The following is a 27098-nucleotide window of genomic DNA, read 5'->3' as shown; positions in this document are numbered from 1 at the left end:
TGTAATTACGGACAGGGAGACGAAGTCGATTTTATGTTAAAACGGCCTGCCATAACATTTCGCCCGTCGCGTAGTCTTTGTTTTATTTAATTTTTTAAATATAATTGTTAATATATGTATTATACTTTTTACTTAAGTAACAAAATGCTTAAATAATAAAAATACAAATTTATTTATTGCTTAGGATATCGTTATTTTTATTTTTTATTTTTTTTAAAAAGAGCTACTTCCGCTTGTTGTTGTCATGGCGCCGTTTCAAACTGTTGTCCAGACTTCACGGGATTTTAAAACCTTGTTCACGGTGTGTGTTTTAGTTTGGTATTCTGCCCGTCTGTATATTCTTTAATTCCAGACTTAAACAGTTGGCTATAAACGACGACGAAATGGTGGAATCGTCAGTTTTGGGTTTAACCTGAAGTAAACGGCGGTACATTGAAAGGTTGCGTTAGCTTGCTCGCGCTAATAGGTGTTAGCATTAGGTTTAAATTATTATTAACATTCGTTAACATTGTTTTTGTGACGACTGTCGACGCAATGCCAGCACTGTTACCAGGACGTCAAAACCAGGAAAGAAACTGGGTTTATGTAGGCTCAGCCCGAAACGTAAACAGCAACAATTCAACAACTAGGACGTCCCAAACTAAGGTAAACAAATGTTTAAGTTTTCAAGTTATTTAGCTCCGCTTTCGTATTCCACTGAAGCTAATAAATTAATTATGCCACCAAGACCTTTTAGAGATGCTTAATAATGTAGAATTGCATATAGTTCTATTCAAGGCACCTATATATAGCCTAAATCCAGGAAGCATGTCAAACAGCTAAGCTAAACAGAAAAGAAGTTTAAGTTTACAAGTGAAGGTAAGGTAGCTTACCTTGTAAGCTACAAGGTAAACTTGTACCTTGTAGCTTACAAGATAAACTTGTAAGCTACAAGGTAAACTTGTAGCTTACCTTCACTTGGTGTCTTGTGAAATAACAAAGCAATTTCACTTGTTTTACAGACACCGAAAACATTTGTCAGACACTAGTCTGATATAACATGGATTTCTGGGATTCTCATTTCTTTGACAGCTGTTGTTTAATGAAGCCATTCCCGTGAGTGTGGTCAACCGTGCCACTCGTGCAGGCCCTCCGGCTCCCATTGTGATAGAGAGACTGCTTCCACGTCCGGAGATGTGCGAGAATGCGGACAGCCTCCACAGCTCCCGCAGCTTCACCGTGCTCTCCGAGGAGAGGCTGCAGGCCGCTGTCAGACTGGCCAGGCGAGACCTAAGGCGAAGGCACCTCGGGTCACTTGCAAAGACCTCACCGAAACATTTGCAGGAGGCCTCTGTCTTTGAAACAAGCGATGCGGAGCTGCTTCAGGTAAACTAGTCTTAACTAAAAAAAAAAAAAAAAAAGAACTTCCTGAATAGTTATTCAAACAAAACTGAAATAACTATTTTCTTGTCTCTGTAGGAGCTAGTAGCGGCTCCAGGTAAGCAAGAGTCTAACATGGCCAAGTCAAAGGAAAGGAAGGCTCCGATCGGTGCTAAACAGCGAGTATCCCAAAAAAATCCTTCTTCTTTAATGCCTGGTGTGGGCCAGTCTCCTCCAACAAGAGACCCCGGTTTAAGGCAGGTGGAAGGAGGCAAACCAGGACATTTAAGCAACGAGATCCGCAAACTGCAGAATGAGCTGGAAACGTACATTAGGAAAGTGGAGGAGCTAGCGAATCGAGGTAATTTTTTTGCAGGCTGTCATTAAGCTGATTTTGAACTAACAACAGTTATCGATTAACCTGTTGATTTTTTTTCAGACGATTAATTCATACTGACTACTCCATTAAAGAATAACCAGATCAGTGCATTTTAAAAAATAGACCCAGTTGGCAAAGTCACCTCCACATTCAGTGATTTTATTTTATTTTTTTACTGTATGTTGATCATGATCAGGGCTTTCTGCAGGTGAAATACTGGAGGAGTCTTTGGAACCGGAGGAGCAAATCAAGCTGGAGGTACGCAGACAGAAACAGGCCTTGCGCTCAGCACGCATCATTTATGTTCTGCAGCGACAGGTATTTATGTTTTAGATAGCAGGTGATGTGATGAAGTGTGTTTTATGTGCCTTCAGCTGTAAATACTGTTCTTTCAGGTTAAAGAGATACAATATGATATTGAAAAACTCAAAGGAGAGAAAATGTGGGAAACAAAAAAGGTAGGTGGGTTGTTTTTTTTTTTTAAATGACGGAGTGTTAGAAAAAGTCATAGCAAGTCAAAATAATCTGAGAATAAAGTTATAATGCAGGAATAAAGTCGTAGCAAAATCTGAAAAATGTTGTAAGACAATAAATTTGAAATAGTGTGAGAATAAAGTCATATTACAAGAAAAAGAGTCACATCACAATAAAGGAGACTAACTTTTTCCTGTAATTTTATGACTTTAATCTGGTGTTTTTATTTCTAATTTATGACTTTTGCTGTCATAATATTATCATTTCTCTCTCACAATAAAAGAAAAACGTCTCAGCCTGGCCCTACTACTCATGAATCTACAATTCTAATATTTTCAAAGAAACCTCAACACTAATTGAGATTAGTTTTTTCCCCGACAAGTCCATAATGAGCAACGATATTCACGACAATATTACACAAACAATATTCACTTTGTAGTTATCTGCACGAGGTTTAGAACTACATCATTTTAAATAACTGAACGTGATCAACCTTGAAGGAATTTGTGTTTTTATTTTTACTCGTTTGTCCCTCACAAACAAAAGTGTCATAAACCCACAATTCTGAAAGCACACTTCCACGTTTCAGTCTGCTAAAGCAGCAGCCTACACTCTGCTGCTCCAGTCGGTCTCGGCGATAAACTCAGCGAACTTTCCTCTTCCCTTTTCAGTCCGTGGCGGTCGGCAGGCTGGCGGCTGCCCACCGGGGCGCGCTCAGGGCCCTGCAGATCGTCATCCACCAGCTCTCGGATCAACCTCACGGCAAGGTGCCCCCTCATTACAAAGCGCTGGGCCAGCTGATCCGGCAGCTGTCTCTGTGCTCGGCTAAGCTGGAAGTGGACCAGGGGTCGGCTGTACCTGAGGCGGCCCTGGATATCCTGCAGAAACTGGAGGTGAGGAATGAATGTTGTTGTTTTATGTTACAGCTGCTCATTATGGACTCCATAAATCTCAATTAGTGTTGAAATTGCTTTGAAAATAAGGGGGTTGGGGAGGAATAATAATTGTAGGTTCATGAAGAACAGATAATAAAACGAACTGTTATGACAGCGGAGATGTAAAGTGAATATAGTTCCTGATGAAAAGCTTTGTTTATTACATCACAACTTCAGTGTATGCTGACATGGAGGACCAACTCTGATATAATTAAAAAATAAATGGGGCGTGCTGTGGTGGCGCAGGGGGTTAGCACGCCCCACGTTTGGAGGCCTTAGTCCTCGACGCGGACGTCGTGGGTTCGACTCCCGGTCCTGGCGACCTTTGCCGCATGTCTTCCCCCCTCTCCTCACCCTCCTTCCTGTCTGCCTACTGTCAAAAAAAAAAAACAACGAGCCACTAGCGCCGCAAAAACTCTTCGGAGAAAAATAAATAAATAAAATAAATATACAAATGGCCCAGTGAATGAGTCAATACACTTAAAATGTACCAATTGCTTTAAAAAATTGAGAATTTTAAATCATGTTTTAGAATTGAGCTGACATTCATTGTTCATGTTTTTTTTCAGCCTCGCTTCAACAAGTTATATTTGCACATAATTTCAATTTGACTGCTTTTAAAAATAGATATATTTTTGTTTTTTCTTTTACTTATAGAATAGAGTTTATTCTTTTGTATATTATTTGTATTATTATTTGTATATTATTTAATTTCCCTGTTGGGATCAATAATGAATTAGATTTGATTAACTTCCTTTATTTCCATGTATCGTTTTTACGTTTTCCTGTCTCCTCTCTTCACTTTATGGTCATTTTTAGATAGATGGATAGATAGATAGCATTTATTGTCATTGAACAGAATTCAACGAAATTTCCATTGCAGCTCCCGTGCAAAAGGTCAAATATATACAGTATAAATAAGCAAACACACAATAATAAGCCTCATTATGCAAATGAGGAGGGGTGGTGTCAACTTCTGCCTATTGATTTATTAGCAATGAACTGATTGGCTCCAATCAGTATGTTCCTGAAACACTTAAAAGCTGAATTGGTATAATAGCACTTTGCACCAATCTGATGGCAGAATCATGTAAATAACATTATTAAGAGCAACAAATATCTCTGTTGTTGAGCTCACATGTCTATTTACTCCACAATTAAAATGAAATACGATTAATTACAGTTAATAACTGCAATTAACTAGATTAAAATGTTTTATATAGTCACAAAAATGGATCCAAACTTTATACAGTATCAGTTTAATATAAATATTCATCATTTTATAATAATTAGTTTTAGAAGTTGAGATTACATATAGAAGTTTATTGCTAAAATATATACAAGTTGAGAGTTATTTGGGTATCCTCATCTTCCTAAAACAATGGCTTAAGTCTTTTTTTTTGCCAAAAGTAATTTTGGCCCGAAAAATAAAAACCAACCTCTCTCTTTGCAAAAAATAATTTAGGCAAAAAAAGAAAAAAAACATTGGCAAAAAAAATGATGTAAGCCGTTTTTTTAGGAAGGTGATGATATAGTACGAGGGTTGGTTATTTTGTTTTTCGGTTCTTTAATCCAGCACCTAAGCCTCTCTGCCCGACTCCCTACAGATTTTAGACTCAGCCCTCAGCAAACATGAGACGCTGGAGAAGCTGCAGGCCCAGACCCGTCCTCCACGCAGGAGGTCTCCTCATCGCTGCGCGTCCCCCACCACCGGGCCCCACAGTCTCAGCATGCTAGCTGCTCCGGGCCTTCACAGACCTGCAAATCCCAGCGGATTTGTTCGTGGTGGTAAACATGTTTTTTTTTTTTTTTCTTTCACCTCAGTGCATTTCAGGATTTATATTTATGCTCAGCGAGTCACTACAGATTCAAATCAAACTGTGTTATTTTCTACATCTGCTACATGTATTTTAGGTTTCTTATCTTCGTTTCTGAGCTTTTTTTATTTACTTTTTTGCTCTTAGAGTCACTCTGATATGAAGCACATGTTGTCCCCCCTCAGTTTGTGGAAGTCACCAGCTCATACAGCTTTTTTTTGGTTTGTTTTTTTGGTGCGTGATAGTGTTTGGCCTCCCTCTGCGGTTAAATGGCTGCACCCAGGCTGAAAATTGACGTGGAGCCTCGATTTAGAGATAGAAAACAGCAACTGAAGTGCAAAGCGGTGGCCTTTGCTCCCCCCTGCTGCTCAGCTTTATGAGCAGTTAACTCCCGCTGGCTTTTATTGAGCTGAAAACTATCCTCTGCAAGAGATGACATGAACGCCCACAATGAGCTTTATCTGCAACTCCTGCAGTCGGGGAGGATTGCGTTGAATCCATTAATACATTTTGCCGTAATGCAGTCGCCAAAATGTTGAGAGCAAACTCTTGTTTGTTACGGTTTCAAACAATTATCCGTTTAAATCTTAGCCCGTTCTTTAATTCAGAGTTTATACAGGTGCTTGAAATCCTTTAGTTCCATTTAGGTGTTTCCAATGTTTGGAAAGTGTTTGATATTCAAACTGCACAGATGTGCAATAGAGAGTAATCTAATGTTTGATTAAAAACCTTTATTTGGAGAGCGTTAATTACCGTTGAAACCACATATTGTCATGCATCCAATAAAAAAAAGATTTTTTTTTTTTTCTTGCTGTGTGAAGTTAAATCAAACGATGCTTTTCACATTTTAGGTCAGGAACAAATGGCCCCATTTTTTTTTTTACATTTTCTAAATGCCAGAAAACGTAGCGAGAACATTTTGTTTGAGATTTTTTTTTGGTATATTTTTAATGTTAATAAAATTAATATTATTAAAATTTGCAGATTTGTATTTTTTATTTTTGTTAAATCAGTGTTTTGTTCTCGAACCAGTCGGGTGTAGAGGGCGTAGGGGTGAGCATCTATCCTATTTATCATTTATCATGATACATTTCTTATTACTATAAGAATCTTGATTTGTTATCACAATAAATTCCAATTATTGACACGTAAAACCCCCTGACACTGACTTTATTGCCAGGATTGATACTTTTATTATCTCCTCCACTGTTTGTTCAGTGGAAACATCAATTCATTTTCAAGTACAGTTACCATGTGCAGTTCAGCGATACAAATCACACACTTCTTTCTGTGACTGATGTCTTAAAGAAGCATATAACAAACGGGAATGTTTTTAAAGATCTGTGTTTGTTGAGGGGCGTGCTGTGGTGGCACAGGGGTTTAGCACGCCCCACGTTTGGAGGCCTTAGTCCTCGACGCGGACGTCGCGGGTTCGACTCCCGGTCCCGACGACCTTTGCCGCATGTCTTCCCCCTCTCCTCACCCTCCTTCCTGTCTGCCTACTGTCTAAAAAATACGAGCCACTGGCGCCGCAAAAACTCTTCGGAGAAAAAAATTGAAAAAAAAAAAAAAGATCTGTGTTTGTGCTTGTGGGGCTCTTTTCGCTGTGACACACATTCATAGTCAAACACTTACCTAAAAATGATGCAATAAATAATTCTTATTGCCACTTTTATTGTTATTGTGTGTGAGAGAGAGAGCAAAACATGGCAAAACATAAAATTTTGCTATATTTTAATGTGCCTTTTCCCTGCTGTAGAATGTAAAATACCATCACGGGACATTATTAATGGCTGTAATAAATTACATGATTTAATAGTGAACTGAATTGTTTTTATCTCCAACGTGTGACGCTGGAAAAGTTTGAAAACTTGCCTTGAAAATGCTTGAAAAGTTCTTGAATTTTAATGTGGAGGGGGAAAATATACGAACTCTGCTGATTTCTGCTTCTGTTGTTTCTGTTCAGATGTGAACAAATCAAAGTTTCTGTCTTCCATTTGTGCCCCGCAGGGCGAAAAGCTGTGTTACAAAAGCTGAAACCGGCCTCCCACCTGCCCCTGGTGGCCGGTGTGCACAACGTCGGCCAGCAGAGGGAGCTGCAGAGACTTCCTCAGCCAAACACGAACCACCAGAGCAGGCGGCACCCGGGGAGAAAAGCTGACGTAATGAAGGTGCTTGACGTATTTATTGGGCCAGTTATTTACATTCAAAACATCTGCATTTGTAAAAAATATGTCACGGTCAATATTGATTGATTTATTGAAAATGCGTCTCATCCCGACCAGATTAGAGACGCAGGTTTCCGGCAGCCGACAGTTTCCTCGCAGCTCCGAGTCAGTCAGCTTCCTCAGCGGGAGAAGTCTGTTCCCTGGATGCCGACGTCGCCCCGCTCTCCTCCTCAACAGCAGTAAATCTTCATGGAAACGATTTTTTTTTTTTTTTTTTTAAAAAAGAAAAGAACTGTAACTGTGCTAAATTGGTAACATGTTTGATTTTAAGTTAACAGGTATCAGAAAAAAACAACAAAAAAAGTAATCATTTGTAGTTGTAAAAATGACAAAAGGCCTATTTTCCTACAGAATACTTTTCTATCTCTCCATAAGTAGGCAAGACTTAAAAAAAAATTTAAAATGCATAAATAAAAGGTGACAAAAACAAACAATTTCCTTTTTTTAAATGAGAAAAGAAAAAACATTCTTGGCTAAATTGCAAGAAAATTTGATGATAATATTTTTGGATTAACTGTTTAATAATAATTGGATAGCAAAAGATGCTTAATAGGATTTTTTTTCCCCCAGAATTTGAACAAGGTAAAACTAAAACTAGTAGAAACAGACAAAGAAGTGTTTATTTTAAGTATAGATTTTTTTGTACAGTTTTGGTTTAATCACTGTTTGGAGTTTGTTTTTCTTTTTTTGAGTCTGTATACTGAAATGAACAATTAATCGGTTACTAAATTACACGATTATTTCAGTGATCGATTAATCACGATTAACTCAATTAATCGTTTCAGCCCAACATCACACTATGAAATCAAGTAAAAATAAATCAAAACCTTTCCATGATTGCTTCATCTGATTGTCTGGCGGGATTATTTCACTTGTTTACATCCGTCTCTGCTCGTGTGCCTTTTAATCCCGTGCTGACGTCCCAACAGAGCGCCTCAGAGGTGGAGGCCTGAGCCCCGCTGCCTCTTCTCCCCGGTGAAGCCTCCGCCGAGCCCTCCGGGTGAGCAGCAGGCTGGACATCAGTCAGAAGCCGAGCGAAGAGTGAGTGGCGCTCCAAAAGAAGCAACGAGGCGAGAACCACCTCATTTATTTTATTTATTATTTTTTTTAACATCTTCCACTTTGCAATTTGCTTCAGAGTGAATCAGTGCCATTTCCCAGATTAGTTGTTTTGTGATAAAAAATAAAGATTTCTGCTCATCTCGGCTTCATTCAGTAAAAGATCTGACCCTGCAAGAAGAGAAAAATGCCAAGTGGATGAAATGGAGTGGAAATGAATTTTAATGAGCCCCTCACTCGGTATTCACCGAGTCATTTCTAACCTTCATGCCAGACCCCACTTGCTGCAAAGCCACAGGCAACACTCCTGATTGTGATTCAAAGTTATTATTTTTTTTGCCTATAAATTAATCTAGATACAATTGAGGCCATTCCTCTTTTTGAGTGATTAGTGATTGGTGCGTTTCCGGTGCTTATAAGCGTCGCATTGATAGAGTATTGCACATATGCGCTCTTTTAATCAACTGTTAATTACTACAGTGGTGGATTCCTATTAATCAGTAGCTAGCAGGCTGGTCTCAAGGATGGGGATTATAAGTTATTCATGTGGAAGGCTTAATCAAACTTCTGTTTGGCGTCATGTAAAAATTGCCGGCTACTTTTTTACAGGACGTCTTATCAAGAGAAGATGACTACGCAGCTCAGTGAGGAAGAGGTGCCACTCATTCAGAGATTAAGGTATGCCACTGATACGCACAAATTATTCATGTTGTGTTACAGCCACCATGGTGTGTTATTGGGATTTCGTTTAACAGACGAACACAAAGGGCATCATAATTGTGAAGTAGAAGAAAAATGAAACATGGTTTTCAAAAAAAGTTTCACAGATAAAATTCAGCATTAATACTTTGTAGAATCACCTGCTGCTGCAGTTGCATCCAAATATTTTTGGGTGTGTCTGTACCGTCTTTGGACATCCAGACTGAAACCGCCGTCCCTACGATTCTGCAGTGAAGTTCAAATTCAGTCAGAGTGGATGAAAAGTGTGAGTCGCAGTTTTAAAGGGGCAGTATTGTGTATTTTCCAGGCATATAGTGCACATAGCAAGTAACTATGTTACCTTCAGGCGTCATAAAAATGCTGCGTATATTAAAATATGACTTTAAAAGAAATTTTACTTTGGAATTCACACACTGTAGAATTTTATTTGTAAAACAAAATAAAGTTGTGTAATTTTCACAATTACACACTCCTTTGTGTTGTATCGCATAAAATCCAGATTAAACTCAACATATTTGACATTACGTGGCTGTGATGTTAAATATGTTCTCTGTATGTGAATATACAGTACAGACCAAAGGTTTGGACACACCTTTCTAATTCAATGGGTTTTCTTTATTTTCATGACTATTCATAAGGCAAGAAATCCCACTTATTAACCTGACAGGGCAGGTTGACCTATGAAGTGAAAACCATTTCAGGTGACGACCTCTTGAAGCTCATCAAGAAAATGCAGAGTGTGTGCAAAGCAGTAATCACAGCAAAAGGTTGCTACTTTGAAGAAACTAGAATATAAGGGCTATTTTCAGTTGTTTTACACTTTTTTGTTTAGTGCATATTTCCACATGTGTTATTCATAGTTTTGATGCCTTCAGTGTGAATCTACAATGTCAATAGTCATGAAAATAAAGGAAACTCATTGAATTAAAAGGTGTGTCCAAACTTTTGGTCTGTACTGTATTTTGGTCTGTACTGTATATATATATATATATATATATATATATATATATTGACTGAAATATGAGAAAGTTAATGCAGGGTGAATGTAATCATCTGCAGCGTTTCAAACCAGAATGTTCGAATTCAACACACATAACAAAACAGGTTAAGGTCTGAGAGGATAATTACTTGACGCTAATTGCAAATATAATATGTAAACGCAATAATTAAAGTAATACAATGTGTTTTTTTGGGGGGGGGTTTATCTCTTGTAAACATTCACCATTGTATTAATTAAGAAAAAATAATTATCTCACATCACTCGGGAACAATCCTGCTGCTAAATCTCTGCGCCGGTGCCAGTCCGTGGCAGGAATCCACACAGCAATCAGCCAGAGCAACTAAAAAACAGCTAATCATCGCAATCATATGTGTGGCTACAACGAGAGTTATGCCGGCGGCGAAACTATCCCCCAGACAAAAGACTAGAAATTAAAGCAAGCTGTCGATGTGGTAAGTACAAGGGAAACGAGGGAAAGCAGCGTTTTTAGCCTCGTTGACCAATAAAGAATTTCTAATTAGTCACTTGGGAGTTTGACAAGAGCCGAGGACAAGTTGAAGTCAGCGCTTTGTCCAAACAGTGTTAATTGTCATCGCAGTGAATTTTCTTTTTCGTCACAGCTAAATTTGTGATTTCATAGAAGGAAACGTTGATATCACTTAAACTCAACTCAACAGTTGAAGCTGCTGGTTTTGTGTTTTAAAAACCTGCTGCGTGCAAATGTTTCATTTTGCCGCCGATGTCTGATCACCATTTTTTCAGTCAAATACAATTTCTCTTTAAAAACTCTTTTTTTCGTTGTTTATTTAGTCCTAAACATGTAATGTGCTTCACATAGTAAATGATTCATTTTTGTTCTACAAGCTCTTAGTTACTGCTCTGTGTTGGATAATTAAATTGGTGATAAGCAGCCTTTCTGTAGTAAAGAAAGACTAAATTTTTATATTAAGACTGGAGGCATTGTCGCAAAAGGTGCCCATGCATATTTAAAATGTCTTAAATTTATGTAGCTAAAATTAAGGCCTTAAAACGTCTTAAATTCATTTTAAAAAGTAAGTTGGCCGTTAACATGTTATTCTGGGATCTTAAATTTTGTATTGACAGAAATATTTAATCTTAGAACAGAACTATTTAATCTTATTCCATTTTTTTTCTTTTGTGACTTTTCTGTTAGGTAAACGTTTGTGTCGCACTCAAACATATTCATTGCGTTCAGCAACTCGAGACATTTGAGGCTACCGATAGCTAGCTACCTCGCTAGCTTTTTTTTTTGAGTCTACAAACGTCTTCCAGCCAACTGGTGATAAATTTTCACTGGTGAAAATTTATCACCAGTTGGCTGGTGAAAATTTATCACCAGTTGGCTGGAAGACGTTTGTACGTTTCTGTGGAGATTTAACTCTTAAATTCTTTTCGTAATGCTCTTAAAAAGTCTTAAATTTGAGTTGGTGAAACCTCTAAGCTGTTTTCAGCAACCTATATTAGCATTTAACAGATAGTGCTAACCCTTTGGAGTATAATATGTGTCTTTGCACACAAAGATACGAATCTAAAATTCGAACTTGAGCTCCCATATCCCTTTTAAATTTCTTCACCATCTGAGTTACAACTGACCGTTATTCCTCGTCTTCATATGTACATCGGTAGCCATTCAAAACACTGTTGTTTGATTCCTTTAGGGCATTCTAACCTACAACAAGACCACTGTGGAAAATGAACAAGTATTTCTGAAAAGAAACTAACAAATTTTCTACTTAGAATCCAAGGTCGACCTAGTTTCTTGATGCCATTTTTTTTGTCGTTTTCTGGAGAATATGCCTTATCTTATTGATTAAAGGGAATGTAATTCATCCACTGCAGAGCAGCTTGTGAGGTAGGCATGTTTTGGTTCACAGGTCTGAAGTCGTTTTCCAGAATCAGTGGACTGAGGAAGCTGAGCAAGGCGCCAGAGAGGGCAGCCATCGGCTCTCTGGTGAAACACAGGTGGGGAGGATTTTATCCGTTACCTCTGTGGTGTCAAACATTTCCAGTCATTCTGTTGCATGTACATTTTTGAAAGACATTCACCTTCTTATCCTGCAGAGTATATAATGATCCTGTTTGTTTCGGGTTTTTTGGCAGGAAGGTGTGGTAAAGAACAATCCTGACAGATCTAGGAGGATACGGCTCCCTGAGCATGCTGATGAGCTGGTATGTTACACAGAGCTGAATATTAGGTCTGCCGCAATAAATCAATCAATCGCATTATAAATTAAAACGAGCTCAATTCCTATTTGCATGTTTTATCATTTTTCTCTCTTTCTACAAAAAACTTGATGACAAAAATCTTTAGTCTGCTGCTTTTGTCTCAACTAGCCTCCTTTTTCTTTTAAGAACAATTTTGTTTACAGAGACTTAAGAATTCATTTTATTTGCTATTTCTGTTGCATTGTTTATTTAATTTGAATATTTAAGATGTTTTCCAGTTCCAGTGTTAAATGTTCACTTGAATGTAAAGTTTATTGATCTTTGAGGATGTGTTCTTGCGTTACTATGCCATGAAAATGGTCTCAGAACCACAGTATTATTGTTTATAGCGATATAACTTCAAGGACAATTTATCATCCAGCAAAATTTGTTATCGTGACAGACCTTTTGGATATTCTTTTTTAGTTACCAGTCAGTATCGCATCAAAAACGACAGGAACTCATGATGACATTTTGCCAGCTTTTTGTCACCTTGCCGTGAATTGTTGTTTGTAGGCAGCAGGCGATCACGTGCGAATCGTTGAGCATCAGGAAGAAGATCTGCTAAAGGACACCGCTCCCAATGCGTGGGCCGTAAACACGGGCATGGGGGACATGACCTGGCGTGGGCTGCAGGCCTCTACCCTGGAGAGCATGCTGCTTCGGATGGAGGAAATACAGGTGAGAGTTGCGTTGCCGGGGAGGGAGGGGAGCTGAGGGAACCATTTAAAGGTCACGGTGCAACCTCAAAGGTTACCTGTAATCGGCTTGTTATTTATAGTGAGCTGTTGTGACAGTTGGGGACAGTTGCTGCTTACTGATTTGCCATCTAGAGGCCGGCTATCAGCATATTAGACTTTGATTTTCTGGGTAATGTGGGGCGGAAAAAATAAACGGATCCAGGATTCGACTGTTATTTTTTAAACACTTCAAGTGAAATTTGTATTAACCTTTATTTATGGTGCATTTGGTACTTAATTATTGATATTTCCCCTTAAAGCTGCATTATGTAACTTTTATAAAAATATGTTTGTTTTTTTTCTCCATATTTGTTAAAAGTATTACTATGTCCTGACAAAATAATATGTGAAAAAATTGAGCTCTTCATCCTCCTTGTGGTCCTACTCCACCACTTGGTCAGATACAAGCAATCAGAGCTAGAAGAAGGGGCTTATCGCTGTCGATCAACCCAGTGTACACACCTTGCTCCATGCTAGGCTACAGCTAGTTCCCTACATTTGAGCCAGTCGTGACTTCTCAGGCTAGTTAGCATAGCCACCAATGACGGCGGATAAACAGTTGTCCCGTAATCATAAGTTGCTTTTTCGCCATTTGTACTTTGAGCAGCGTATAATCAGGCATGACTGACAGCGCCAAGACCCTTCTCCTGTCTCTGATTGGTTGTTTGTGATCGGGAATGGCAGTGGGACCACAGGGAGGAGGCTGACGATCTTGATTGGCTGTCTTATGTTATACTGTCCTGACTTAGTGAATATTTGACTAAATATGTTTAAAAAAGATATATATTTTTTTATAAAGTTACATATTGCAGCTTTAAGGTTAAGAAAAATGAAGTGTAATTGTAATGACATTCAAACTGCAATTACTGATTATTTTTGGTTACTTAGAGCCCAAAGTGGGTCCTCGAGGTCTGGCATCCTGCATGTTTTAGTTCTCTCCCTGGTTTAACGCACCTGGATCAAATGATGGCTCATTAGAAGGCCTAAGAAGAACATTTACATGCTGAAAAGGTTGTTGGTACCACCAGGGAGAGAACTAAAACGTGCAGGATGCTGGCCCTCGAGGGCCGACTTTGGGCGCCCCTGACTTAGAGAGTTTCTGGTATGAACGTAAAACTCTTAAAATTTAGCGTTTAAAGCTTCTGTTTTTATGTGTTTGGTCAGAGAGAAGAAGAAGTAGTGAGGAGACGGTTCGCGTCCATCGCCTATTCAGACCCTCTTTACTGGGACCGCTCAAAAACAACAGGTAATAAGAACAAAAGAGACCCAACAAAAGTACTCCATTTATATTTATCTGTACAGGGAATAACAGATACCTCTTCATCACATTAAGAACACAATCTTCTATTTAGTTTAACAGGATTTCATGAGACAGGCCAACAAAAAAAGTGAATATTTTTGAAACTGAAGGAGAAGGTTAGATGGTGTCAAAAATTTTGCTACAAAAAAAAAAAAAGAATCTTTAGAGTGACATGCATTCCACACACGTAAAATCCCAGTGAAGCAGGTTAAAGTTTGTGGTTGTGACTCGCTAAAGGTAAAAAAACGAGCTGAACAATTTTCTTCCAAAGCACTGTAGCCTTGTTGCTGAGAGAGTCACGACCCAGGTTCTTCCTGTAGATGGAGACAGAGCTGGTGCTGACATGGGAACGGGAATATTTGTCACTCAGACTGTGTGCTTGACTTTCCTCTCCATCCGTCTGTCCCTCTGTCACCTCTGTCACACTCTACCATTTTCCTCATCCCGTCTCTCTGCTCCTCCCAGGATCCCAGCCTCACGCTCCAGGCTCCAGGCCGGCCTCTCCTCAACCCATTAGGCTCACCAGGCCGGCGCTGAAACAGACTGCCGCAGCCGATATTATTCTGGAGAAACCCATAGAGGCAGGGTGGGTTGTGCTTTCTTTCTTCGTCCGTAACTTTATTCATCTCTCGTCTTTTTCTAAGAGTATCACCTGGAGGCCTGTATGAAGGGTTGACCCATTTAACTTTGCTGCATATGTTTTCAGCTGGGGCTGTGCTTCTCAGCTTTCATTATTTTTTCTCTTGGATTCAGTATAGGGCTGCAACTAACTACTATTTTAGCTATCGATTAATAGCTAAATTATTCTGACAATTAAGGGATTAATCATCTAAAAAACAAATTGCCACATTCTACAGATTTGTCATGTAAGTGTTTTTATGCAATATTGGAAACACGGGAATAAAATGCAGTAAGTAATTTAACTCTTTTATTTTTAAATGGGAAATAAATTATTGCATAAAATACAAGAAAAACTGAAGATAATTCTTTGGATTAACCGATTAATAAATGGATAACATAAGATGTGTAATAGGTGATTTTTTTTCCCCCAGAAAATGCCACTTGAGGAATTCTGTGTAGGAAATATTTAAAGACAAAGAACGGTTTTATATATATACTTATATATATATAAATTACATATATTTTTTGTACAGTTCTGGCTTAATTACTGATCAGAGTTTGTTGTTATTTTAGCAGTTGGTCTCTTTTTGGGCAATCTGTATACTCCAAGTTAGCGATAAATCGATTAACAAATTAGTTAACGATTATTTCAGTAGTTGAGTAATCTAGATTAATTGCAATCAATCGGATCAATCACGATTAACTGTTTCAGCCCTAACTCAATGCAGTTGAGCTGTTTGCATTAAAGTGACATCAGAATCACTTTATTGCCGTTGCCAGTAAACTTTGATATAATGGAGCAAAAATAAATAATAATAATAAAATAACATAAAAAATGTGAAAAAGAAAAAAGAGAGAACATAGATTCTAAGTAATCTAAATACATAATGGATCCGGTTACTTGGAAAGTGTTTTCTCGTCTGTAGTAAAATTGTTCTGGTTGTATATGACTGTAGGATGCAGCAGCAATCTCTCTTACAGGAACTCATTCACTTCTGATTGGACGGGAATCGGTTAACGTTTTCCTATCGATGCACAGTCGGTGTGCGGGGTTGTTTTCCACATCGTGTGCCAATGTTTTTCAGTCGCATTTCCACAGGGAGGCCGCGCTCCTCTCCCAAGCTCACTTGGTGGGTGCCGTACCCAGGGCAGAGTCTATTCCTGTCCCTGGCACGGCCCAGAGCTCTGGCTGCTCGGCTGCTTTAATTAATAAAAAGCTCGGAGGAACGGGGAAAAGAGAAAGGGTGAGATGAAAACCGTCGACAAAGACAGACCCCTTGAATCGGCTAATTCCGACAAATTTGAGCCGCGAGCATTTGCAAATTATACCTTGCCTAAGATTCAGATTTCTCTACGGAGACTTTGCTCTTACCTCCGCCGAGAAAGTGACTCATCTTCTAGGAGTCATAAAGTAATAGATTTGTCGGGTTTTATTTATGTATTTATTTTTTTGCCAAACATGCCCCAGCTGCTTGAAAAAGTCAAGTACTTGATGTGCGTAATTTGTTTTCAGCGGTATCTGGCTTTGCAGCCTCTTCACAAGAACATGGTGATTTCTGCTCATTTGTTCTGTAACTCCTTGGAATCCCTGTGGCATTAAATATACTCACCTCCTGCATCCTCTGTTCAATTTAAGGCAGCATTTTAAAAGAACCAGCTCCTCTCTGAACATGCACGATGTCCAGACATGGGAATTTGTTTCTTTTGACTTGTTCCAAAAGGATAAGTTTTGCTTTTTAATGAGACTTTGTGCAGAAGTTACTCTCAGAATCAACAGTTTTCTTTGATCTCGGTGCGACGGAAATGTTGGACCAACAGTGAAACTTATTTCTGATGATAATCTTAACAAAGCTGTAGCAGAACTTTAAATTTTGGTGTTTAAGTTATTACAGTAGAGATGTCTCCACCACCAACCTAAACGTTTAACTCTGTAAGACATTTTCTGAATTATGAATTGCCAAAAGGTGGAAATGTAAAATAATTGCAATTTTAAAAAAAAACATTTGTAAACCAACTAGGATGTGAGTTGGAATGAGACTATCATGCTATGACAACCTTCAGTAAAAAATACAACAGATGCATGTTGTTTACAAGAAAATGTTATCCTTTTTTTTTTACGTGTGTACCATTAGCTGACTGCTTTTATTTATAGATAAGTACAAGAATTTCATGTATTCCTAGAAAAATATTGCAACATTGATAACTCCAGCCACATTTTTTGGTTGTTTAACATATTGTTGTGCAGTGTGTTATTGTATATAATGACAATTTACATCAAATGTCACGATGAGGTTCTGTACAGGACAAATAAGTCCAACTCAGTTCCAGCTCTGGAGAACTGGACAATCAACCAAATTCATCCAAAACATTACAATCAAATAGTCAGATCAGATTTAAGGACGCACAATTCAATATGATCTTACATGTAAAATGCTAAACAATGAAAGGCAAGAAACTCGAATTTGGCTTCTTATGCAAGTTGGCAAAAAGTCTACGCAAAGAAGTCACAGTATGAAAAGGGTTTTTGTAATTTCACTTTTCATAGATAAATTAATGTTAACTTGGCAATTAGTCAGGCTATCTGCTCTGGCAGCCAGTCTGGAGTCAGCTGCTTCAAAGACTCGTAGCTTGTCAGCTGTACTTTTAAAACATCATTAACTTAATATGAGTATTGGGTGATGCTTGTTTTAGTTACAAACTATGATTGTGGTTTTGTGTGTATGTTTTTTGTTGTTTTTTAATGAACAGATTATCACCCAATCCTTATTCCCCACTTTGATGTTTATAATATCATTCAGGTTTCTTTAGGACTTTAGAACTGGGGTGATGTGCTCCGTCTTTCTGGTTTTAGTCAGAACGCGAGCAGCATCTCTTCAGGCGATAGAAGACTGACTTTGTAATCGTCTTTATGTGTCTGTAGAAGTTCAGGTTTGAGTCCATCAGTGCTCCCAGGTTTTGGTCCTGATCATCTCCATTGAGGTCGCATTATGTCCGTTACGCTGGTCCGTTTCATCAGTCACCAGGAGCTCCAGAACACTTTGGAGTCTAGAAACACGTGACTAACCAGATATTTTTTGGAGTGGTAAAAAAACAAAAGCTCTTACTTACTAGTGAATAATAGGTTTTATCTCTTCAGTCTCACACATCCCATCATAGAGAACATTTTTCATTCATTTGCTTTTTTGCAAATGTTCCCTTTTACAGAATAGCAAACCCACAGCTTGTGAGCTTGACTGCCTGATATTTTACATCTTTAAGCCTGATTGCAGTGCAGTGATGGTTCACATTAACACGAACAAAACGTCTGATTGATTTTAATTCTTTAAATGGATTGCTCACAATGAATAGCCACCCCATTCAAACAGTAAAACGCCAACTGAAATAAGAGCTCTTATCAGGCTGTGTTTACTATTCACTAGCTGGAGGTGGGCCGTCACTTTTAGAGAACATCACTTGAAGATTAACTCAAGTTACTACTAATTAGTTTTGTTTAATTTCACTGTCAAAATGTCAAGATCACTTGTCACATCGTTAAACGCGTCATTGTTCATGATAATGTCTAAAAATATGAAATGACGCAATGTTGACATCTTATTTCTCAGAGGTCAGCTCGACTTTGCACAGAAGCGTCTGTGTAACAAAAATCCATTTGCTCGTGTTTAATGGCGTGAGTCAAGTAGAGAGAAATTACAACCATAATAAGCTATCTTTGTCGGATACTGCCCTGAAGAATCTAACTTTAGGTGCTAAACTTTTATTGAACGTGTTTAAATATAATGAGCCTCAATAGACGATGTAAACTTCAGTTTGATTGGTCAGTGGTGCTTAAGGCCCAATGTTTCTTTTTCTCTCGTGTAGGAACCGGATGAGGATGAGGAACAGAAACTCTTTTTCCATTATCTGCTCACTTCTCCACAATTTATCAAAATAGTGTGTAATTTATTATGAGCTGAACGGGGCAACTTATTCCATGTGCCACAAAAGAGAGAAAGAGAGAGTGAGGAAGATAAGACAATAGCTGAACAGAGTATAGTCAAATGGCTGTTTCTTCCTTTTAAAATTCTCGGAGTTAAAGTCGTAAATTCCATGTTTTTGGTAATACACACAGAGCCGTCTGTTTTAGTGATGCGTTGCTGCTGTGTGAAGTGTGTAAATCGCTCCTATAAATTGCTAAAGAATGAAACCCCTCTGACTCTCAGACACGCAGTCAGGCTGCACCTCTGCTCTCAAAATGAATAATTAATAACTGCCCATGGCAGAAAGGCTAAAGGAATATATTTTGAATGCTATTCCTATTGCTACTTTCAATATTTTCTTAAGGAAAATCCGATTGGGCTAAATTTGCTGTCGGCTTTGCAAGTCCGTTGAACGGAAACTGTCGAGAAAATTCTGATTAGTACATAATGTTTTACTTTGACAGAGCAGTTAGTCTCCTTAATCCTTTTATGCAACATTTTTCTTTTTAGGTTTTAAAAGCCTTGACTGTACCCGAACATTTTCTTAGGTTTTATGCCACTGATTTTCCAGACATCTTCAAAAAAAAAAAGCCCATTTAATTAAAACGTTTGAGTCTGAACACAGTTTCAAGAGAGAAAACCCATTTAAGACAGGATGGAGAGACAGCGTTGATAAAAAGTCTCACTTCCTGTTTTATATACAGCAGCTGATTAGAGGAGCTCTGCCCCCTCTTCCCGACTTCCTGGGGTAAAACGAACAGCAACAACAACAACAACAACAACAACAATAAAAAAGCCGTTTATTTTTGCATCAATTTTGTTGCGAAAATTAATCCTCTCCCATTGTTGACTGTATGTCGCAGGAAGTTGAATGTTTGGGATTTGGAGCAGAACAGTGTGTGAAGAGATCGTCATGTTTGTTGTTTTATAGCTCACATTCTTCAGCCCAGAGAAAGGAAGCATTCAGCCCCTTCCTCGGGCTTTGTGAAACACGTGCTCGTTCCGAGACGACGTTCATGTGACAGAGAGACGAAGCCGCAGATTTTTGTCGCTTTGCCTATCACTGGAGGCGTTTGCGATTCCCTTGTCTGATAACAGACGCTCTCAGGCTGCTATTCGGAATGCTTTTTCCTGATTTGATGCTTTATGGTTGTTGGAGAAATATGAATGCTGAACGTGTTTTAAAAAATAAATTGGAGTTGAAAATGAAAAATTGATGTAAAGTGTTTGTTTTTTTTAACAGGTGTAGCGACAGTTTTGTTCTCCTCGGAGTGCTGTTGCTTCTAGATTTTGATGTGAAACAACAACAGAGACCCAGCAGCTGTTTACGTTACGCGTCTGTTTTTCACCACCATCAGCTCTTACCGGCGCCGGCGCCGACTTAGTCCCTCATGACTACTTTTCTTTTCCAAAACATCTACAGTATTCTCGCTCTGGCCGCCTTTCTCGTCGCTTTTGTGTGAATTCTTCTGAGCGACCACTGAGACAGTGCAGCATGCAATTTCATCTTTTCACTCACGAGCAAAGAGGAAGATAAGATTTACTGTACGTATCCGTGGTGAGCGGCCCAGATCCAGAACCTGGATAATATGGACCAACTCGCTGCTGCTCCGTCATCAGGTCAAACAAATCAATAAGAGAGATGAGAGCCCCACTCAGCAATACTGGAATCCTTTCAAATGTTTCCCTGTTTGGAAGATGTATTTTATAGCAGATTTTCTCCTTCCTCCCTCAGTCCAAAAACATGACTGTCAGGTTAATTGGTCTCTCTAAAGTCTCCCTAGGTGTGAGTGTGTGTGTGGATGGTTGTGTGTCCCGTCTGTCTCTGTGTTGCCCTGCGACAGACTGGAGACCTGTCCAGGGTGACCCCGCCTCTCACCCGGAACGTTAGATGGAGACAGACACCAGCACCTCCTGACCCCACTAGGGACAAGGGTGTTAGAAAATGGATGGATGGATGGATGGAGATGCTTATATCATGATAGGTTTTTCAGCCATGCAAACGAGACGGTTAATGTTATTTCAATATTTGGAAGCGTGGCCAAAGCGGACTGAAAGGCTTCGTTCACCTCCACCGCTGCCATTGCTAAACTACAGGCTGGACTACAAACAAAACAGCGCAGAAAATCAATGTCATCGTTCCCAATGTCTTCTCCTGTGTGCTGATTGGCCCTGTTGAAATTCTACCAGAAACATCAAGCTCAATGGTAGAAAGCCCCAACAGAGCACCGAAGGGAGATGAAAATTGGAACAAAATTGTGTATCAAGGCAATGGCCAGGCAAAGCTTATCATATTCCTGCAACTTTCTGTCATCATTCCTCTATTTACTTTCACCTTCAGCTCACAATGTCCTTTTTGCTTTTGCAGTCAGACCAAAATGTAAAAACGCTGGTCGGTCTTGTTTATTTGCCACCATGTCAGAAAAAGCTTGGGTGCCTCCTTGACTCTTATAAATAATATGTGAGCCGGCGGTGGGCTGTACCGTCGGTCCTCTGATGCCTGTCAAGACTGCAGATCAACCAGCTTGAGAGAGGAAACAAAGTTGACTGTGCCACCGCTTTCATATTTATGGCTGTTGTGTTGCTCGTGGCCCCTCCGGTCAATACTGAGGCAAGTTCAGCCGAGGTCCGGGGAGCACAATAGAAAGAAGTCGTTTGCTTGAGAGCTGCTGCAACACTAAATATAGCTCAGCGAGGGATGTTTCGAGAGGCAGGCGGACTCGTCTGAACTGAGAGGATTATAAGGCCAGGACTCAGAGATGCGCAGCTGAGGCCATCCTCGTCCAAAACGAGGTTCAGACGCGAGAGTTGGCCTGCACGCAATACCTTTCCTAAAAAATAATCATAATCATCCTCAACTTTCCATGAGGCAAAGGAAGAATTTTAGAGTGTTTCCACACCTCTTAGTCCAGTAGACTCAGTTTGATTGGGAACCAAAGTTGCAACATTTGTTACATTTCTTAAGAAAACGGCACAAAAACATTTGAAGAAGACACTGAGCGCGACTTCCTTCTTCACAAACTGTAAACAAATATGGAGTGGTGTCAGATTTTACCGGTTGTAGGATTTGTCTTTTGTCTTTGGTAGAAGACCAGGAGCCATTTCTCGCTTGACACACACATTGGTTTTGATTGTATTTACCCAGAATACCTTGCACTACACTTCGCTTCCTGCATTTGGAGCGGTCTCTGGCCTGCTTCCAATCACATTTGCATTGAAATGGCATCAGATTTCACGTCAACCGAACCGAGATTTAGTGCTTTTAGGTGGACTGCACCAGAGTTCAATTGAGCTTTCACACCTCCCTAAGCAAACCTGACTTTCTGGGCAAACAAACTAGAGTTCGATTGAAGCGGACCAAACAGGGCTTATGTGAAAGCACCCTCAGTCTGTAAATGGGTGTTTGTTTAGATTACAAAAACAAAATTTATACACTAATATAAGTTATGGTACAACTAACTTCATGGGCCTCTTCTTCTGATCCCCCTGTCACAGTTTCCTGTTTGAGAGCAGCCCAACGGAGGACCAAACCCAGGACCAACACCTACCCACAAACAAAGTTTTACCCAATGACAGGGCAGAGAGAAGCAGGACCGTTCTCTCGGTGCCAGGCAGCACGCTGAAGAACATCCGCCATTATAAGGAAGACTACAACGCCTATCTTGGTGCTGTGTCTCGAGGGGCCATCGACAGCTTCAACCCCTGGGCCGCTGCGGACAGGTAAACAAAAGTGCGGACTTTTTTCCGACAGGTTGGCAGAGACCCTCTCATCTTTGTAAACCGTCTAAATCCACAAGTTCGATGCCATTTCTGCAATACTTTACCACATACCTATGTGGTAAAGTATAGGATTAATTGGGGCATGTTTCAGCCTCTAGTTTGAAGCCAGTGTCCCATTCTGCTGTTGCCAGCAAGTTCGACAAAAATCATGTCACTCCATTCATAGAAAACATATTAATGGGTAAATATGAGTAGCCAGCACTGCTCCCATACTCATCTAAACTTGTAAGTCAAGGGAGACGGTGAGATAAATGAGTGGACAATAACTGCAGTCCAATAAAAACAGTAAAGTTTAACATGCAAACACACTTCAGGTAAAACTGCACACTTCATGTTCCCAAACCACACACCCACACATGCGCAGGGTCAGGCTCGTGGCAGTAAATAATCTGGTGTCATATAAGGAAGTGCCCAATAAAAGACAAAAACAACAACAAAACTAAATGTGTTTAGTCCGCTACTCACGAGACGCACTCCCAGGTCTTCTGGCATACAGGCCAGGCAAGGTTTTCTTTTGTTAGCCCAAATGATGAGGGGAAAAAAAGAATAATAAAACTCCAATATCCAAAAATACAAAACATTAAAAAGTGGTTCAGTTTGAGAAACCACACAACCAAAATGAAAACAGCAGAGGCACAAACATCAGTGAACTAACTAGCTAGACAAAGAATATTTTGTTAGGATATCCTTTTTTTTTTTTTTTTTGAAGAGCGATACCTGGCACACGTTTGTTTTACACCCCCTCCCTCAACCCTGACACAGTGCAGCAGCAGCAGCAGCATCCTTCCTGAGTGACGAGATGGTAATGAGCAGCCGTGTGCTGGTGTGCAGCCACACCACCTGGAGGATCTCATTTAATCTGTCTGCTGACAGACTGATTGCTACATAGAATCTTAAGCACTGCCAGAACAGAGAAAACATACATCCTCGGAGCTATTTTAAGCCCCGCTTCCAACACTTGGCTAAACCCGAGGTGGATAATAACTCAGTGTTTAGACGAACTTCCTCATTTTGAGGCCCAAATTACATTAATATCGGCCAACTCGATTAGTGGTGCGGTAAATATGTAAAAGCGCAGGGACTTGTTCAGCACGGCTCAAAGCGTATTAACTGTGATGCCTCATCATGGCGAGTCCAATCCATAACAGTTCAGTCTTTTCTCTTGGTCTGCATCTGCGGCGGAGAATCATTAGTTCTTGTTTTTAGCCTTTAAATCTTCACCAACACACAATTACTCTGACTCTACTTTTTGGATTCTGTGACATCTGAAAGATTTGGTGGGGGTGTTTTGGACTTCTCGAGTGCAGTCTCACCCGTCCCTGCTGTGATGTTTATATGTGTGTTGACCCAGATAATGTTCTAACTTTGGCCTGCGGGAGTCGTCTTCTAGACCCAATGAAAGCGCATTTTATAAGTGTAAAATTTACAGAGGATTCCCCCAATAGATTCTGTGTTGCATCATATATATATTGCGCCCAGTTGGTGTACTTTGTTCTTGACGGGAGCAAAAAATTTAATAAAAAAACATGTAGTCAATAGTAACCAGAGCAAAAGCTGTGTGCATTCTCAGCATAAGGTTGAGCTTGTTGGACTCAACTGTGACTGGATCATGGAACCATGAATGAGACTTCGGGTTCTCCAAGGATTAGGATGCTTTCACACCAGCCCTGTTTGCTCCGCTTTAACCGAATCTAGTTTGTGTGTCTAGAACAGGGGTGTACAAAGTGGGTCCTCGAGGACCGGCATCCTGCATGTTTTAGTTCTCTCCCTGGTTTAACGCACCTGGATCCAATGACAACTCGTTAGAAGGCCTAAGAAGAACATTGACATGATGAAAAGGTTGTTACTACCACCAGGGAGAGAACTAAAACGTGCAGGATGCCGGCCCTCAAGGACCCACTTTGGGCACCACTGGTCTAGAAAGTCCAGTTTGTGTGGGGAAGAGCGAATGTGCAGTCAAATTCTGACGCGTACAAAAAGAGCAAACTCTGGTTCAAAAAAGGCTTACGTGGTTTATTTAAAAATCTGCAAAATGTGCCAAATTTATTTTTATCATATTAATTGATTAATTGTGAGAATAATTAATGTTGAAAATAGTTGTTAGGTGCAGTCCTATATGACATTAAAACTCTTTCGTATCTTCTATTAGCAGCTAGCGGAGTTAGCATTACTTAGCAATCTGTGTGCATTCCCTTTAAGATGTAGATCTTTACCTTAACTCTGAGATATTCAAAGGGTTGCTAACAATTCCAGAAGTAATAGACGTCCTCCATTACTTCTGCAATAAACGATTATTATTACTAATAGCGTTATTGACATGTATTCGACTGCTTGGTCTGACGTTCGTGCTTGTTTCCGTTGCTGCAGCGTGGCGGCGGAGTTGCTGTCGGAGGCGCTGGCGGACGTGGCGAAGGAGTTCCAGGACGTGGTGGAGGAGTACGCCGAGGCCGTGTTCACCTCCGAGTTCCTGCGGCCCGTCCACTCAGTTCCTGCATCAGCTGAGGCTGTAGCCGGGAGAAACCAGTAGGGAGTCCCCAGCGCTGCGTCTGCTCCGGCTTCCTTAAAAACTGTACCGTACAAACGCGTTACGTGTTCGAGTTGGATTAAATCTGCAATTTCAGACACAAATATTTATTTTTTTAAAGCATTTTGTACATTTTGAAAATGGATGTTTTTATTTTTTCGACGTTTTTAAAAAATATATATTATTATTTCGAGTGAAATCACGTTTTTCTTTACTGAGATTTTAGATTCTTCTTCCTCTTTTTTTTTTTAAGAAGCTGCTGCAGATAATGAGTGAATTACACAGGGAAGCAATGGTCTCATCGCTCTTTCCGGTCCATTTGTATCTGTGGAAGTATTCCTCGGGGAAAGTTAGTTTAGGGTAGATAAGCTTGGAGAGACCATTACAACATTACAGAGGATTAGAAGATTACTGCCCTCCCTTTGCACTTGGTTTAAATCTCCCCGAGGATTACTCACACGTTCTATTTTCACAGTGGAATACAGAAATGAATTATTCCATATGGCCTCCACTTAGAAATGTCTGAAAGCCAAATTGCATCTTCTGTTTATTTCCACGGCCGCTCAGACTCTCCTTTTGCTTTATTCTCTAAATAAATGCTTCAGAGTTAGGTTTTTTGTTTTCTGTTTTTCTTTTTTGCTTTCTATCAAAGTTTACTACAATATGACAGTATGTTTCAGCAGAGGGAAATTGATATATATATATATATATGTTTTGTTTTTTTTTGTCATAAAAGCTTTCCTTGTGGGGACATGTAAATTGATGTAATTCCACTTCCCATGGTGCATTTTAGCTGTGCAAAATGCAACCAGTAGATTATAAAGTACACTACAGATAATTACGACTTGAACAAACCGTAATTATAGAGAAAAGTGTCAATTTTGACATCAAAGAAAACAAGACATGATTGGCAAATTTAGAAAACGCCTGAGTCCATGGACGGAAACATGAAAGTCATCCATCCGGAACGGGGGAGGAACACATGCAGATGTTGCTCTGGACGGTGGGGACCGGCTTGCAGCATTATTTATATATTAGACAGCAAAATTAGTAAGCTCCGTCTTTTATCTTGGCTGGATTTGATTGTTCCACACAGGCTTCGTCATGAGCTTCGACAAATGGAGGCCAGTCAGCTGGAATCGTCAGGAAATAATGCCGGTTCTCTGATGACAGAAGCTAATTGTGCTTCACTGCTACGGGTCAGAAACGTAGAGGACAAATCGGAATATGCAGCTAATGTGATGTAACGCATTCCATCAGGTGATAAACTAATATAACGTTTTGCTTTATATTAGGGCTGAAACGATTAATCGTAATGAATCGATTATTGAAATAATCGTCAACTAATTTAGCATTTGCTTAATCGTTAACTGGAGTATAAAGACTGAAAAAAACAAAAAAACATTTGATGATTAAAACAACATACTTGGAGCACTAATAAAGCCAAAACTGTGCAAAAAACATACGCAGTTTGGATTTTAAGATTTAATAAAACAGAAACGTACACTAAAGGAATGCTTTGTTATTGCATCTTATTCAATAACATTTTTATTTTGTAATTTAAAAATGGAATTGAATTATTTTGATCTTTTTATGTGTTTTTACTATTGAATAATAAAGGCTTAAGTGTAGAACGTGCCCAATTTTTTCCTCACCTGATAAATCGATTAATCATCAGAATAATTAATTACTAAAATAATCACTAGAGCTTGTTTTTAAATAAACTAAGCTGGTAGAGGCATACTCCAAAAGAATTGGCTATACAGTTCGGTTCAATTCAAGAAAACTTTATTAATCCCAGAGGAAAATTGAATGTTGTTGTAATTAGAGGTGTGCGGTACTTCATATTTTTGTATCGATCTGACACCAAGTAAATACAGGGGAAGTATCGCCGATACTTCTACCGATATTTTTTTGTTATTCAAGTTTGATGTACCACTAAACTTCTGACTTCTTTGAATAATTTTGTTAATACTCAGG

At 39.4% G+C, this 27098-nt stretch overlaps 1 protein-coding gene across 7 annotated transcripts; it reads left to right on the top strand.

Moving 5' to 3' along the window:
• The first annotated feature begins 222 nt into the window (after positions 1-222).
• Positions 223-26756, top strand: kiaa0753 (KIAA0753 ortholog). 7 transcript variants are annotated; one of them, XR_003593158.1, is made up of 19 exons: positions 223-645; positions 1072-1365; positions 1459-1720; positions 1935-2056; positions 2134-2196; positions 2884-3105; positions 4755-4935; positions 6975-7135; positions 7250-7371; positions 8122-8262; positions 8861-8929; positions 11867-11954; positions 12093-12161; positions 12714-12878; positions 14102-14183; positions 14703-14823; positions 22310-22534; positions 24962-26121; positions 26215-26756. XR_003593158.1 is itself a non-coding variant. In XM_027999111.1 (19 exons), the coding sequence occupies exons 3-19, from the start codon at positions 1174-1176 to the stop codon at positions 25119-25121; spliced, it is 2445 nt and encodes an 814-aa protein (XP_027854912.1). In that variant the 5' UTR covers positions 223-427; positions 542-645; positions 1072-1173; the 3' UTR covers positions 25122-26756. The 7 variants fall into 7 exon arrangements, 6 of the variants coding, with proteins under 6 accessions (XP_027854912.1, XP_027854913.1, XP_027854911.1 ...); XM_027999111.1 differs by having other exon boundaries at positions 223-427; positions 542-645; positions 24962-26756; XM_027999112.1 differs by having other exon boundaries at positions 223-427; positions 542-645; positions 1002-1365; positions 24962-26756.
• Positions 26757-27098: the final 342 nt, after the last annotated feature.

This window comes from Xiphophorus couchianus, chromosome 18, assembly GCF_001444195.1.
Source record: "Xiphophorus couchianus chromosome 18, X_couchianus-1.0, whole genome shotgun sequence".
NCBI lineage: Eukaryota > Metazoa > Chordata > Actinopteri > Cyprinodontiformes > Poeciliidae > Xiphophorus > Xiphophorus couchianus.
The sequence above is the reverse complement of the archived record's forward strand: the minus strand, read 5'-3'. Positions and strand labels throughout refer to the sequence as shown.

What these genes read in the sequence shown, in the direction of transcription:
- kiaa0753 (XM_027999106.1), top strand. Translation starts at nt 535, where the DNA reads ATGCCAGCACTGTTACCAGGACGTCAAAACCAGGAAAGAAACTGGGTT. An exon ending in CTAGGACGTCCCAAACTAAG is followed by an intron (nt 646 to 1,071) that starts GTAAACAAATGT and finishes TTTCTTTGACAG; the next exon opens with CTGTTGTTTAATGAAGCCAT. An exon ending in GAGAAACCCATAGAGGCAGG is followed by an intron (nt 14,824 to 22,309) that starts GTGGGTTGTGCT and finishes CCCCTGTCACAG; the next exon opens with TTTCCTGTTTGAGAGCAGCC.